This window comes from Pyxicephalus adspersus, chromosome 1 (genome assembly GCF_032062135.1).
Source record: "Pyxicephalus adspersus chromosome 1, UCB_Pads_2.0, whole genome shotgun sequence".
Classification (NCBI taxonomy): Eukaryota; Metazoa; Chordata; class Amphibia; order Anura; family Pyxicephalidae; genus Pyxicephalus; species Pyxicephalus adspersus.
Genome location: NC_092858.1, coordinates 167292226 through 167307245, shown reverse-complemented (window position 1 = coordinate 167307245; position 15020 = coordinate 167292226). Strand labels below are relative to the sequence as shown.

The window sequence follows — 15020 nt, the reverse complement described above, 5'->3', positions numbered from 1 at the left end:
ATGTGTTGAAGGATTAAGAATAATTATTTTAGGAATAGACCCTAGTACAACCCCCTGAAATCCAAGTAATCCAACCTTTGGAAGTTGTCCACAAAACCAGCATGCTCTTCTGGAGAGATACAATAGACCTGTTTTTATAAAAGCTCTCCAAGATTGGAGAAGATAAACTATCATGGGGGTACCTGGTCTTCTGACTTCTCATAAATCATTTGCTTTTATTATATCCAAGGCTGGTTCAAATGAATTCTGGATTTCCTAAATCACCCAGGTTCTCCCATGATAGTCTATCTTCTCTGGTCTTGGAGAGTTTTAATAATTCAACCCCAATTTCTACTTCTGTCTTGGCGACAGCAAATTTGGATTCCACCTTACTTTCTTCTCTAATGACACTGGTTTCAAAGTGAGGGGGTTAAATCCCCCAACATAGATACAGACAGAATAAATAATAGAGGGTCTAATCCTTTCCCATTGATTTCCACTCTGCCTTGACATGTTTTATGATGCCCAGACATAGTCATTAAGTACTGGTATTATGAAACATGCCAATGCACTTTCATTCTCCGTTGAATTACCAGTGTTTCAATGTGAATACCGCCCTTCCTGAATGACATGTTGCTGATGACTTTTTGGGCTCTATCTATAAAAAAGGAAATCTGACATTCCTTCAAACATTCCCTGGTGGGAAACAATTACTGCCATTACACATGGACCTGGAAGATTCCCACCAGAGAATGTTTGAAGGTTTATCTGACTCCCTGTTTTATAAATAGAATATATTTACATTTACATTTACAAAATGTCAATATATTTGTATTTCTTGGGACTAAGCAAGGTTGGAAGAACTGTTGGCATTGTGTTGATTAGTTGGGTCAGTAGTGTTCTCCTAGAGGCAATAGGACAGTGTATATACCAAATATTACCTAATGTGTGACCTCAGTTGGCCAAGGTTCTGCTATATAATATAGAGAGATATCCAGAAATAGAAATAGATATCTATGTTTTGTTGATTATGATTATTGAATAAAGTCATCTGATAATGTTTAATGAACATCCTATCAAATCCCTAGTAGATGCTGGGATTGATGTAAAGGATGCTAGATCATTAGTAAACCATCTTCTGTGACATCCAAACCCATACAGGTATTAATGTCCACATATTCCAGTACCTGTAGTGTTATTTACCATAAATTCCATATCCTGATGAATTCTTTTAGTTTTGGAGAGAGTTGGATAGCATTGGGAACTCGGACAGATTGTTTGTTTTATTTGTTTGTTTTTTTACTATCATGGCCTGCTGGAAACATTCTTCTTATTACTTATACAGCGACAAATGTTTCACCACCCTAAGTGGTCAGTTTTTTTTTGTATTTAAAAAGAATTATTTCTGACTGTGTTGCTGTGGGAGGATTTCCAAGATTGTCTCTGAAATATTTCTAATAGAGCCATGAATAGCGAAAAATCCTAAAGGGGCTCCATTTCTTCCCATTTCATCTAAATTTAAAAGAAAAATGATGCAATATTCACTTTAATAAAAATATGTATTTTGGGCATGTGACATATATGAACAAGAACATGTAACCCTATCTTTCACAACAGTGACAATTCATGTTCATGTTCCTTCAACAATGCAACTTTACCAAAATTAGCCAATAGCTGTCTCCGTTTTTGTAATATATAGTAATGATGAACTTTGACATATAACATAGTTAAGCTTGATCTATTTTAAAGATACATAAGTAAAAGACTCATTTTGGTTCTACTAATCTTCTGCAGGAGGTGCCACATTTATATTCCCAAATACATCGGCATATCCCGAAGCATCTCAAAGAATCACAAACAGGCCAGGTAGGGCTAATTTACGTTTATGGTTGATTTTCTTGGCATCATTTTATATTCCAGATTTTTTTTCTTTTAGTTTATTTCTGTTTATTTGGTACCATGCAAATTTTAAGTCATTGCCTACAAGTCTTCACCACCTTTTAAGTACAAAACATTTGAGATTGGAACAAGTTCTCTAATCCCAGCAGTCATCATCATCACCTGATAAGAGTCAATCATTTGTTTTAGCACTCAAAGAAATAATATTTTTTGGCCAAGAATGTTTAAAAAAAAACCTTCATATGCATTCCAACAATTGATGGCTTCCAACCAATGTCTCAGGAGCAGAGGTGTAACTATAACAGCCCATGGCGATGCAGCATGGGGGTGGAAGGGGACTCCGTTGGGGAGACTGTTTAAGCTAAATAAACACAGAAGAGAGTCCTGCAGACATTTGTTGTTTTCCTGTGATGACATTTAAACCTATCATTAAAGCAGGTCATCAAAATCCCAATTATTTAGTAGTACACATGGTAATTGAGAGGTTTCCCGCTTTGATCTGCTTTTTGTGTGTTTCTTGGGATGTAGAGAATGGCCTGTTGAAGTTCATTAGAACCGCAAGCAACTCAGGTTGAGCACATCTTTTTCTTGTTTGCATTCAAATTGAATTGGTTGTACCTGATGACAACCCTAAGGCTACGTACACATTCTTGTGATTCTCATCCGATAAATGCCTCAGGGCTTATATCGTACGAGAATCTGGCGTGTGTACTACTCTCATTGTCCGTTGTTTATAGATCCGGCCTGGGGATTAACAAAACATTGAAGTATTGGCAGTGAAGGGGAGAGAGCACAGTGGAGTGCCACTCCATCACTCTCCCCACCCCCTCTCCATAGAGTAGAAAGGTGTATGTGCAACGCTTGTTCTTGCATCATACAGATTTGGTCATTGGAAAGGATTGTGAAAAACCCTTTAAAACGACAATTATTCAACGTATGTACGCAGCCTGTGTCCAACCAACACTAAGAAGACTTTAAGATCTTGTCACTTGTCAAATCTTGGGGAGAGAGAGAGAGACACAAAATAAAAGTCACCAGAATTTTTGGCTCCATTATCTGCCATTATGTTCCTGCTTGGGAGCCACACATAGGTCTCATTTGTCTTTCATCATGCTTTCAAAATCCTCATGAGTTTATTCACTACCTGCCTCTGCGAGTGCAATTCAAAGTTTGCAAGGGAAAGTTTTAGGGAAGTGTTCATCCAAGCAGGAATAAACCACATATTCAAAAGTTTAACCCATATGGATAAAGGCTGACCATTGTATGCCCCTCAGTGGTGCTAGGGATTCTGTGGATAATCAAATGCTTGCTTGCCTATGCATTATGTTTGCACTTGTCGTCAATTTTGGTTTCTTAATTCAAAGTTACTTTATATGTGCAATTAACCAGAAGTAGATTCCTTTTAACCTTCACTCCTAACTCCCATCACTTTTTTTTTTTGAACAGCCCTGTGATTTAATGAATATATTGTATAGAATCATTATAGGGATTAAACATATATTTTGCCAGAATAAAAAATATTTCCCCACAATGAGTGTATCACATGAAAGAATTCACAGTTATTTGTTCCATTTGCAGATTTATCCTATGAGCAATCTAGAAGATCTTCCTGGCCCAGTCACCCCACACCCCAGTCAAAAGGTAAGTGATCAATAAAGCTCTTGACTATGAAAATCACATCATCCGATTTATTTTTTACTACACTAATGAACACTATAATCCAGCAAAACTCAGACTTAGTAACAAGTCAATGCCGCTTGCTATTAGAAAAATTGGCTTGCATCCCGATTGCAATTACCTTGCATTCACTTTGTATTCCCAGAGTCTATTCAGAGAAATAAATACAACTATGGATGACTTGTCTGTCTGTACAAATGACAACATTATACAAAAGCAGCAATAAAACTAGTGAACCACTTCCATATCACCCAATCCTAATGCTTTATTTTATTTTTTCAAAAATCCTTGTCAGTTGTATGCAGCAATTTACAAACGGCCATCTAAAGTGAATGCATTTTGTGGTTCCAAAGCTGCAAGGATATGAAACAACAAAGATTTGTAGCTGAACTTCAACATACATACATACACTGAGGAGCTGTTTTACCAGCCAATAGATTGGTGATTCTATCAATTCAGTCCTGAGATTATTACAGCTCTGTGATAATTTTGTTTGTTAAGGGAGAAGTTTTTGCTGCAACTAAATTACATTTATAGGTGTCTATGCCCTCTTATTATCTAATTTTTTCAAACTTGCCTACCCATCTTCTTCTGTCTGCTAAACCCTCATTACTTCCCACCACTACATATCGCCCATCCTATTGTGTGTGAAATTCCCCCACCTACTAGATTGTAAGCTCTTCGGGGCAGGGTCCTCTCCTCCTGTATCACTGTCTGTATCAGTCTGTCATTTGCAACCCCTATTTAATGTACAGCGCTGCGTAATATGTTGGCGCTATATAAATCCTGTTTAATAATAATAATAATAATAATTATCTCTTACCAGCATGATTCATTGACATGTGCCCTTTATATCTGTCTATATATATGTGGGGTTCAAAGACGAAACTTTTTTTAATTAGGGTTAGGGGTTACCTAACCCTAAAACAAAAAATAGTATTGTTACCAAAACAGAAATAAAATCCTCTTTTGCTGTTTTGTGTACTGAAGGGTAAATTAAGGAAAAAATAAAATTGGAAGGTGTTCTGCACCTTCCCTTTACTACCTAAAGAATTAAAAAGCTTTAGATATAGCTTACCAAACATCTAAAGCTTTTGAAGAACCCTTGAGCCATGAACATCAAATAAGGTCACACGTCTACCCTACAGGAATCAATATTGGAACCACATTTTCCCATTGTTGAGATGCCAATGCTCTTTTACACCCTATAAAACCCTAATAACTGTGTTTATGTAGCTAACAGTAATTATTTTTTTTTTTTTTTTGCAGCTGCACAAGCACCCACTGTAGTTCCGAAAACGGAAGATCCAAGACCCCAACTAGGTAATTAATACAATGATTAAAGCATATGTGATGAAAATAATTTCTGGAATATATAAATGTTTAAACCCTTTAAAACAATACATGTTCAGAAAATTACCAAAAATATATTGTGCTTCTACCTTCTTCTTCGACATGACAACCCAATGCATGTTATGGTTTTGAATATCAAAACATGTGATGTCAAGCGGTCAATAATTCTGATGGATCACAAAGAACATAGACCCCTCATCATCTCCTCCACTCTCCCTCACCATATACATTGCACAAACAACTAATCAAACTTTGGGTGGCTTAAGGGGACCACTGGAGGGAAGGAAGGCATTGCCCCCCTTTTTTTATTAAATTTGTTGGGCTTGTGGCCCTGAGTGAAGATGCTTCACCATCCAGGATTTATCAGGAAGGAGTTTGCAGTTGGTGATACATGCTGAGCAATTTATCTCTATGTGCTCCCAACTGTAATGATGGCCCATGCCAAAAAAAAGTATTTGAGCAACTTCATTTGCAGTTTTTAAATATCAAGTTGTTGTATTTCAGAACACATTTATGCCCCGCCGCTTAACCTACCCACATCCACTCCATTTGGGGATCCCACGTATTCCTCCTAAAACCAGGATTGTTGTGAATAATAGGTTACTGTGTATTTTACCATCTTTTTTATTCAGTACTCCCTCACTTAAATACAGTAAAATGAACATGCTGGATAAAATTTTTATGATTTCTTTTATTTTTCATTTTTAGATCCTTATCAGATTCTTGGCCCAACAAGCAGTCGCCTTGCGAATCCAGGTAAGGAGTCAAAACATTAACAAACTCTTTATCCAGACAAGCAAAATTGGTTATTGGCAAAGTAAGATATGGCAGCTGTAAGATATGGCAGTAGTGACAGTTTAGATTTTGTGATATTAGTTTCTAACAAGGCTGAATCTGGGCTTCACATATTACCTTTGTGTTTAGGATTTTATTTTGACACCTTGCAGCTCCATCTAACAGTTCACCTGTTGGCCATTCTCACAAATTGCTTCTGTTTATTGACTCCATTGACCTCACCTGCCCTTTACGTCTGCAGCCTCCAGGGTATCACCGCTGAATGGATCTTTCCCTTCTTTTCCCTTTTAAACAAATAACAATATCCGCAGCCCAAGATTTTTATTAAAAGCAGTTTTGAGGAATGCTCTTGGAAAGGGCAAATATATTGAATGTGCTGAAACACAACAAATGCTAATGCGGTTCAGATGGACTGTTAACCTGGTATGACAATGAGAAAAAGAATCGGTATTCAATAAAATGAAACCATCTGACATCTGCGTGCAATTAATAGAGATTAACAGAGATTTCAGAGAAGATTATTAACACTCTCACTGCAGAAACACATTTGGGATAGTTTACAAGAATCTAGCGCTAACATACAATTGTTGTCTATTGATGTCAATTGAATAACCACAATTTATAATTTCGGGCAACTTTTGTTGATTTTGTGTAAATAAAAAAATGTGATGGTGTATATTAGGCTATAACCTTAGCCAACTGAACTTCCCAAGGGAATGCACTTTTCCGTTCCTGCATGATGGTGTCCTTGTGGACAAAGTCAGCTCCATGAAGACATGGTTTGATGAGAAGCAAGTAGAATGGTCTGCACAGAGCCCTGGCCTCAACCCTAATTACATTTATTGGGATGAATTAAAATGCCAATTGTAAACCAGATCTTTTCATCGAGCATTAGTACTTGATCTCCAAATGCTCTTTTGGCCTATAGGGCACATGTTTCCTCAGCACTCTCCAAAGTTGTATTGCTTTTTTTCAAAGAGTGAAAGCTTTTATACCTGCTTGGGGTAAGAAGTATCTCCATATTAATTCCCCTGGAGTAAGAAGTCCAACATTCTCTGGCATTCTCTTCTCATCTATGGCCATTAATTATTGGGCTTGGTGTGAAGGAAATATTGCCATGCCAATAGATAAGCCTGATGAGGCCCCTGTTGATGAGAAGTATGGCCATTTCTCAGCACTGCCATCAAAAACGCATGAAGAAGTAGTATTGTCAAAAAATAAGTAACAAATTATAACATCCAGGGTTATATTATTATAATATACAGGGTAATAATATTACAATATCCATGGTTACAAGGCTTTAAAGAGATAAATAGTTGTAAAACTTCAATTGGCTTTTAATCAAAAGTTGATTTGTAATAGGCGTTCATCCGAGAGAAAAAAAGGGGTAATAAATATGAAAGAAATAGAAATTTCTGTAAATAGAAATGACCATATGCTCCTTTTCATCACTTTACTAATGTTTTTATTCTAGGCAGTGGACAAATCCAGCTTTGGCAGTTTCTCTTGGAACTTCTTTCTGACAGTTCAAACTCTAACTGCATTACTTGGGAAGGAACGAATGGAGAGTTTAAGATGACCGACCCAGACGAAGTGGCGAGGCGTTGGGGAGAAAGGAAGAGCAAACCCAATATGAACTATGACAAGCTCAGCCGTGCACTCCGCTACTACTATGACAAGAATATTATGACTAAAGTCCATGGCAAGCGCTATGCCTATAAGTTCGACTTTCATGGGATTGCTCAAGCCCTTCAACCCCATCCTCCAGAATCAACCATGTACAAGTATCCTTCTGAACTTCCCTACATGAGCTCCTATCACACGCATCCTCAGAAGATGAACTTTGTTGCTCCTCATCCTCCAGCTTTACCTGTAACATCATCCAGTTTCTTTGCAGCTCCAAACCCTTATTGGAATTCCCCAACTGGAAGTATTTATCCCAGTAGCCGACTCCCGGCAAGTCACATGTCATCTCATCTTGGAAGTTACTACTAACTCTCAAGAATAGACTTCACTGTGGATTATAATTCGCCGGCATCTCTTCCAGGAGATCACGACGAGTTACCCGTGCCTTTTATAACAGGTGCATCAAAATAAGGGCAGATAGGCCAAAAACAACAAAACTTTTTGTAGATGTTAAGGACGGAAAAAATTACTAACGAAGTTCAAATGCCAAAGATGAAACGTAGGAGGCATCAGCATTGAACCAATATGTATTCCTGTTTTGACTTTTACAAGTCGAAGTTTATTATGGATTGACAAAACAATAGTGAGATCTTCCTAATAAACATTTTGTAAAGAAAAAGAAAAAAAGAAAACTATATGCTATATACAAAAGTGTGGACTACCATAATATAAATTCTGTAGTGCAAACTACCTGTATTTAAGAATACAAGTATACAACCAGGATCATTGGAACAAAAGTAGCGTCAGTAAAACAATGTCAAGGCAAAAATTTGACAAAATTTTCACTTGAGAAAAAAAAACTTTTGGCAAACTGTGAAGACTTCTACATTCCTTGATGTATCTGAAAGAGAAGTATGAGCCATGTTGATGGAACAAAGAAAGTGCTTAGAATTAATTATGCTCAAGAAGGTTTTTAAACAGATGTTAAAGGAAAGAGTGGAAATTACTGGAAAGATTTGTCATTTTAATGGAAAGCTATCAAAAGGACGGAGGGCTTGACAAAACAGGGACATGTGTTTTTGAGACTTCTTTGAGAAATGTTACAGTAGTATAATTACCGCTGTCAGTATTATTGAGAACAAAATGATACGGTTGAAATGGTATTGATTAGAATAGTTATCTTTAATGATATAAAACTGGAATTGTCTGATATTTAAAAAGAAAAATCAGAACCTCTTTGTAAAGTACAATACACGACACCCGACTTATTTTCAGAGATGCAATGGCTGATTTAAGAGAAGTGGAATCAATCAGAATTCTTTCCATTGTTTGCTTTTTTTATATATATGGCCAGGTCTATTAATATACATATCAAGTGCAAAATTTTGGTAAAATTTTAGCACAATCAACTAATGCAATCATTGTATTTCACATCTAGTCATTGCTAAGTATAACATTTTTTTTTGTCAATGTGTTGCCCATGGCAGCAAGAGAATTTAATATGGCACTGATATTGGAAGCAATACTCGTTGGTGGAATCCGATCAACCTTCTCCAATTTTATTGCCAAAGCTCTCAGGGTGGATTTTGTACACATTATTTTTTAATTTTAATCTCTGTTTGAGGGAGTTTGGATTAAATATAAAGTAAGTTCCCTCGTTTGCTATAATCTGAACTTTCGTTGTTGTTTTTTTATAAGCAGGCGCCAGTTTTATTTTGAGTCGCGAACGCTGTGCGTTCGTCAGGTTGAAGTATACAAGTCAATGGTATTTTTCATTTTTATATAATTATATAAGTTATGCATTTATACACTACGAGTTGAGCTCGGCCAACCAAAGAAACACAGAAGGGACATGTTGAAACTTTTAAGACATAAAAAACAAAAAAAGTTGTGGCCTTGAATTTAAACTCTGTATGCTTGATGTTTACAATATGAACCATTAGTACTTAGAATGCAGTTTGTATGCAATACAATAAGCTTGGCCTAGCATGGCAATTCAGATGTAGACTGTAGTTTGCATTATGTGTTTTTATTTTATATTGACCAAGATGCCCATCTCATTTTTTTTAAACATGTATCTGTGGCATTTGGGAATATACAATCAATTTATTGAAAAGTAAAACACTTTCAACAACTTATAAAAGCCCAAGACCAAATTTATAGTGTCATGTGTTGTTCCTGTTTAGAATTTCATCTCATGCTTTCATTTAGGGTCCAGAACAATTTTTGTTTTTGTAACATTGCAACTTTAAATTTGTGATAGACAATTCTTGTTTATCAACAGGCTGCAGTTTTATTAATAATTTAGATATAATGTCCCTTAAGATATATGTAAGTTATCCCTTGAAAATAGGTTCTGTAGAACCATGTTATGGTTTACTTGGCATTGCTTTTGTTTGTTGAAAGGCAATTGAGAAAATCACACTGTGTCCAAAAAAAATTGAGTAACGGGGCAGTTTACTATACAAGCTCTGCATGATCGTAAAGTTTGACTTTGGAAAATGTACACAAAAAAAGGGACATAGAGGGCAAAGGACTAATTACCACCGTGGCCTGTGGTCTCCTTGTGGCTTATGACTTGCCATGCCTTGTTCTTCACTGTGTCTCCATGTGGTGCCCACCATCTTGCCCATTACCAAAGCCTCCAGCAAGGATAACAGTGAGCAGGGTGATAGTGATATCACCAAATCTCCTGAGACTAGCAGTGCCCGAGATCTTCAGGTATTCAGTTATGAGGATGTAGGCACCAGATTGACTTTATAATTTAAAGTCCATTTTAAATGTAAACATGATGGGTGATAAGCTTGATTCCAATTTTGAATCATATCTGTGCTCTGAAACTAGTATTACTCTAATACCTTTTATTCCCCCGTCATTACTGTATATGAGCAATGAACAACAAATTCCAGCTGAAGGCAATCATCTATAATGTCCTATTCTATTTAACTCTTTGGTGCTATAGTTCATGACCAAGTTAGCATGACCATACTCAAATCAAGGTGCATCATATTCACCTGCTAGCAGAAGAGTCAGAATAGACCCCTTGACAGGATAGCAGCCTCCCTCTCCTCCCCATTTATTCAATTTCCCTGGATAAAGGTATGCATTAGGCCAGTTATTTCCAAGCAGGGCTCAATGGAACTCCATGGTTCCTCCAGAATCTGCATTAGACCAGCCATTCTCAGCTAGGTTCCTCCATGGTTTGCTAGGGGTTCCTGGAACTATGTCCAATTGACCTCCTATTTGATGATGCCTGCATAGTTCTAGGGCCAACATTTCATACAGCCCAATTGATGACACTCATGATGTTTCTGATGTATTTAAAGGTGGTATAAGGGAGCATTCTTTTCACTGGACACCAATTTAGCAAACTTTTTTTGCACTGACACCCAATAAATTCATTTTATCAGGTGTTACCTGAGAACTGAAAATATTTTAGGGGTTCCCCAGGGGAAAAACACTCCATTAGGCACAGAGTAACCACTTGAATTAATATATTGGCATTGGGCCATCATACAACTACACTAACTACCTAAAAATACCCCCCACCACCACTTTCTAAAGCAACAGGAAAATCCACTGTTTTGACCATTGGTTCCATAGATGGCCTCATGGATGTCCACCAGGCTCTAGGTTCCTAGTTTGCCAAATGGCTGACCCAGTTCTGCACAGCAGCAGTCATTGAAATAACACCCTGTCTTTTCACTAGAAGCTACTAGCAATGTATTATAGATGACCAGAACAGTTTTGTTATAATGATTTTGCAGCATATGTACCATATTCATCACCAGCTGCTTAGTCAAACTTTGTTCCCAGATTTATAAGCTGTGTTTTTTATGGTTTAGGGTAGTTTAGTTTACTTCATGTAGATTTCTTTGTAGTCCTTTTTTTATATTTGATCATCAGTTTTATACTTTTTCTACTTTTTTGGTATTTTCTGTGAAAAAAAAGACTGGGCCATTTTTTTGGGCACAAGAACAGGTCTAGGATAGTTAAAAAAAACTTCTGTAATCTTTAGGAGTTATTTAAAGAACTTTGCAAACAATGTGAAAGATAGACAAGAAAATGTATTTGTAATAAGTCATTGTAAGGAAACAATCACATATATATATACAGACAATCATATATCATTGGCCAAAGAATTTAGCTCCAGACAATCAAGCAGCTAGCACATTTTTGCCAAGGAAGTAGGGTTCCAATAGGTACCCCACATAGTCCTGCATGTTTTTAGTTTTTAATCAAATTTTGCATACGCGTGACAGGATGTTTACCCACCGCGTTTTTCCTACTCTAGGCTTCCTCAGGGGTTTTGTCACGCTTGCAGAGGTATAGTATGTAGTAAAATGTGTGGTGGTGCCAGCCCATAAATAGGGACCTTGACAGGACTTTTTGGAGGGGTGGGGGGGAATGTTTTTTTGATGGTTGCCTGTGTATTTGTTGAATTGCAGATAGATTGCCAGTAGGTGGTGAGGTTTGAATATCTCTTCAGGATCTCCCTCCCCCCTTCAAAAAGACCTGGCAAGGTGGGGGGGCACCACCACATACTTTTACCATCTTACCCTGGAATATATGCTTTCTAGCACTATACCTCTGCAAGCGTGACAATACCCCTGATAAAGCTTAGAGTAGGCGAAACGGGCCGGATAAACACCTGTCACACGTATACAAAATATGTGGTACCTGTTGGACCCTAAGCAGTGCCCTATTGCAAACACAGTAAATTACATACAACTTTACTTGCCAAAAAATCCCTCTTTTGTGTCTATCTTCACATTTATTTCATTAGTTTATCAGGGTTTGGCAACACCTATGAAATTTACTCACGAGAAACACAATCTGCTCTTTTTTTTAGCCTCTAAAGAACTTTGCACCCTTGTATCCTTCCCATTTGATTTCACTCGAATGGTGAAATTTGTAAAAAATTTTACAATGCTTACCAAAATTTTGGCGAAACCTTTTTTTTTTTTAATTTTTATTCATTATTTTGACCTTTTTATTCCTAAATAAGGGCTTATCAGGTGTATATTTTCCCCTATGCTAAATGTTGGAACTAATGCAAAATGACCAGCCTTAAACCAGGTGTATGCAGGTTAGAAGCAGGTCAAAAGAAAGTCAACTGAATGTCAAAGGCACCTTTTAGTGAACTGTGCAAAATTTACTAGTTCTAGTTGCAAATGCAGAGTGCCTTCTTTGATCCAGGTCTTGATCAGAAACTAAAGAATGTTTTTGATGTGTGCTCCGACATTGGTAAATAAAAGTATTTCATGTAGGATTCAGTTGATACCCCCCTAGTGGTTATCTGTATATCAGGCAGTGTGAATAGCGTCCCTGTTGAATGACTGTTGAAATTAGCTCTGTTGGCCTTTTTAGAATCTTGAGACTGTTTTTTGCGCAGAGAAAAAGGATTATCAACATCAGGGCCCCTCTCCTATACAAAATCCCTACATTTAACCCTTTGAAACATAAATGTATTAGCCTTTACCCTCACATCTGCCACTTCAGAGGGAAATGTCACCATCCTTCTGGTAAGATTGTAGGAACCTAATACCCCAAATCACCTTCACCCGACAGTTGTGATCCTTGCTGTTCTCTGGATCTCACCAGAAGGATCATAATGTTGGCTTTAAGTATATTTTAGAACATTTTTTCCTACAGCTGCCTTTTTTGTAGGGGATTTGTATTAAGGACCCTGGTGTTAAATGAACCCTGGATTTGATAAAATGTTCTGTTGTTAGATATGTCTATCATTTTTGTAATGCTGGATCAAGACCAAATATCCCAATTTTTAAATGTCATTTTAGTACCTTTATTATTGCAGTATATTGTTTACTGGTAGAAAGACATAAGACATGAGCACTGGTTTTTCCAAACAATCCATATATATATATATATATATATATATATATATATATATACATATATATAATCTTTAAAGGAGGTTTCCCCCAGCACTTAATATTTTCACCATATGTGGTTATTAAACCACAAAATATAATCCTCTTATACCTTATACTTGTTATGAAGCATTTGCCGACACACATCATAGTATTCAGCTCCGCTTCCTCTGGGCCATGTATGTACATCAATGTAGTGAGGAATTAAACAACAAATGCTTGGGTGTGGATCAGTGACTAAGTTATATTGCCTAATTGCAGTGGATAAAAGTGTGGTCACTGAACTTGCAGGCATTACAGCATTACAGATCATTTGACAGATACACAGTTTGTCAAAGTGAATAAATAAATTCTGCATTAAATCTAGTTTAGGAAACCCAATCTACCCACCAAAATACTCCAAACTTCGGAACTTCACTTTTTAAATGTGAAAAGAGCAGGTGTTCCTGGTTCTGATGACATTCTCTTTCTCCAATCCCATTCCAGCCTTGCTCACATGCCCTGAAGCATGATTGGAAGTTATGCAATGGTGATTCCCATTGGACAGCCCAGGGTTGCCATCAAAAATTTCAGGGCTCCATGCCAAATAAATTTCCTGGCCCCCCCTATGCCATGTCTAAAAGTTCCAGCATTGCAAAACTCTAACACTTTTGATCACAAACTGGTACGGAAGTACCTCTTGTAAACTCACTGTTGGTGGCCCTGGCTGAGAAGGGTTGTATAAAAATCCGAAATGAATTTCTTGATTGATTTATTGCTCTTTAACCCTATGCACTGCTGAGATTCATGGACTAGTTTGGGATAACCAGTGTTCCATCTCTTGGCCTTATTTCTGGAATCTGTGCCTTTTACATGGACCAACTCTATGCTGGAACCAAAAACCCCCCAAATGTACCTTCTCTGTTTTTATGGACCACTACATTTTGTACGTACTCTGTAACATTGTTTAGTTCAATTTTTTTTTAACCACGACCTAACACTAATCAGAGATGTGTTACAGTTACGGCAGCTTTTATAGAAGTCTCAGCAGAGAAAGAAAATTCTTTGTCTAAAGCAACAATACTAATTATTATTTAAGTAATTCAATTATCTAAACCAATAAAAATCATCAATGTAAACATGATTGGCTGTGGTTGTTTTTATTGTATATGATGTGAAACAGAAATGTTGTATAATTTAGATGTCATGGCTGTAGGACAATAAACTGCTTTATATAGAAAATCTGCTTGTGTTTTGGACTTTGGGGGTCACAGTGCTAAAAGATGAACACACATCATCCCGGGTTGCATGGCATTTCTTAGAGTGGGTTCCTTGTGGTCACAACAGTAGATCATGATTGCACAATGTGTAGCAGTGTTTCTCAAACAGGGTTCCTCCAGAGCAGTGGTCGCCAAACTGTGGTTCAAGCAGGGTTCGGAGAAGGACCCTGTCAGGGGAACACACCGGCCAGAGTCACGGACCACGTACCCCATGCAAATCCCTGGCTCAGGGAAGTGGGCGGGTTGTGTTTCACGACATTACCCGCCCATTCTCCAGGTTCAGATCTGTGATGGCAGAGTGGGCGGGGTTATGGTGTTATGATGTCACTATGGGGGAGGTTCCTCCCCTTTTATTGACACCCGGCTCCCTGTGCATGCGCAGTCAGGAGTCGGTAATTTTACTTGTCCGTGGGACCAAAATGATTGGCGACGGCTGCTCCAGATGGTGCTAGGGGTTCCTTGATCAATGTGACCAATGTAGGAGACGTTCTTCTCATTTTACACCCCATGTAGTTTGAGCCGTGGATATAGGAATTAT

At 37.5% G+C, this 15020-nt stretch overlaps 1 protein-coding gene across 5 annotated transcripts in view; it reads left to right on the top strand.

Annotated features, from left to right (window-relative positions):
• ERG (ETS transcription factor ERG) overlaps nucleotides 1-14444 on the top strand; it is a 150144-nt gene extending 135700 nt beyond the window's left edge. For 4 of the 5 annotated variants that reach the window (XM_072398301.1, XM_072398302.1, XM_072398300.1 and 1 more), the window contains 5 exons: nucleotides 1774-1845; nucleotides 3457-3519; nucleotides 4825-4878; nucleotides 5617-5664; nucleotides 7178-14444. In XM_072398301.1, the coding sequence (XP_072254402.1) occupies nucleotides 1774-1845; nucleotides 3457-3519; nucleotides 4825-4878; nucleotides 5617-5664; nucleotides 7178-7698 (758 nt within the window). In that variant the 3' untranslated portion in view covers nucleotides 7699-14444. The remainder of the gene's footprint in view (nucleotides 1-1773; nucleotides 1846-3456; nucleotides 3520-4824; nucleotides 4879-5616; nucleotides 5665-7177) is intronic. The other variant, XM_072398304.1, reaches the window with a different exon arrangement.
• The last annotated feature ends 576 nt before the right edge of the window (nucleotides 14445-15020 follow it).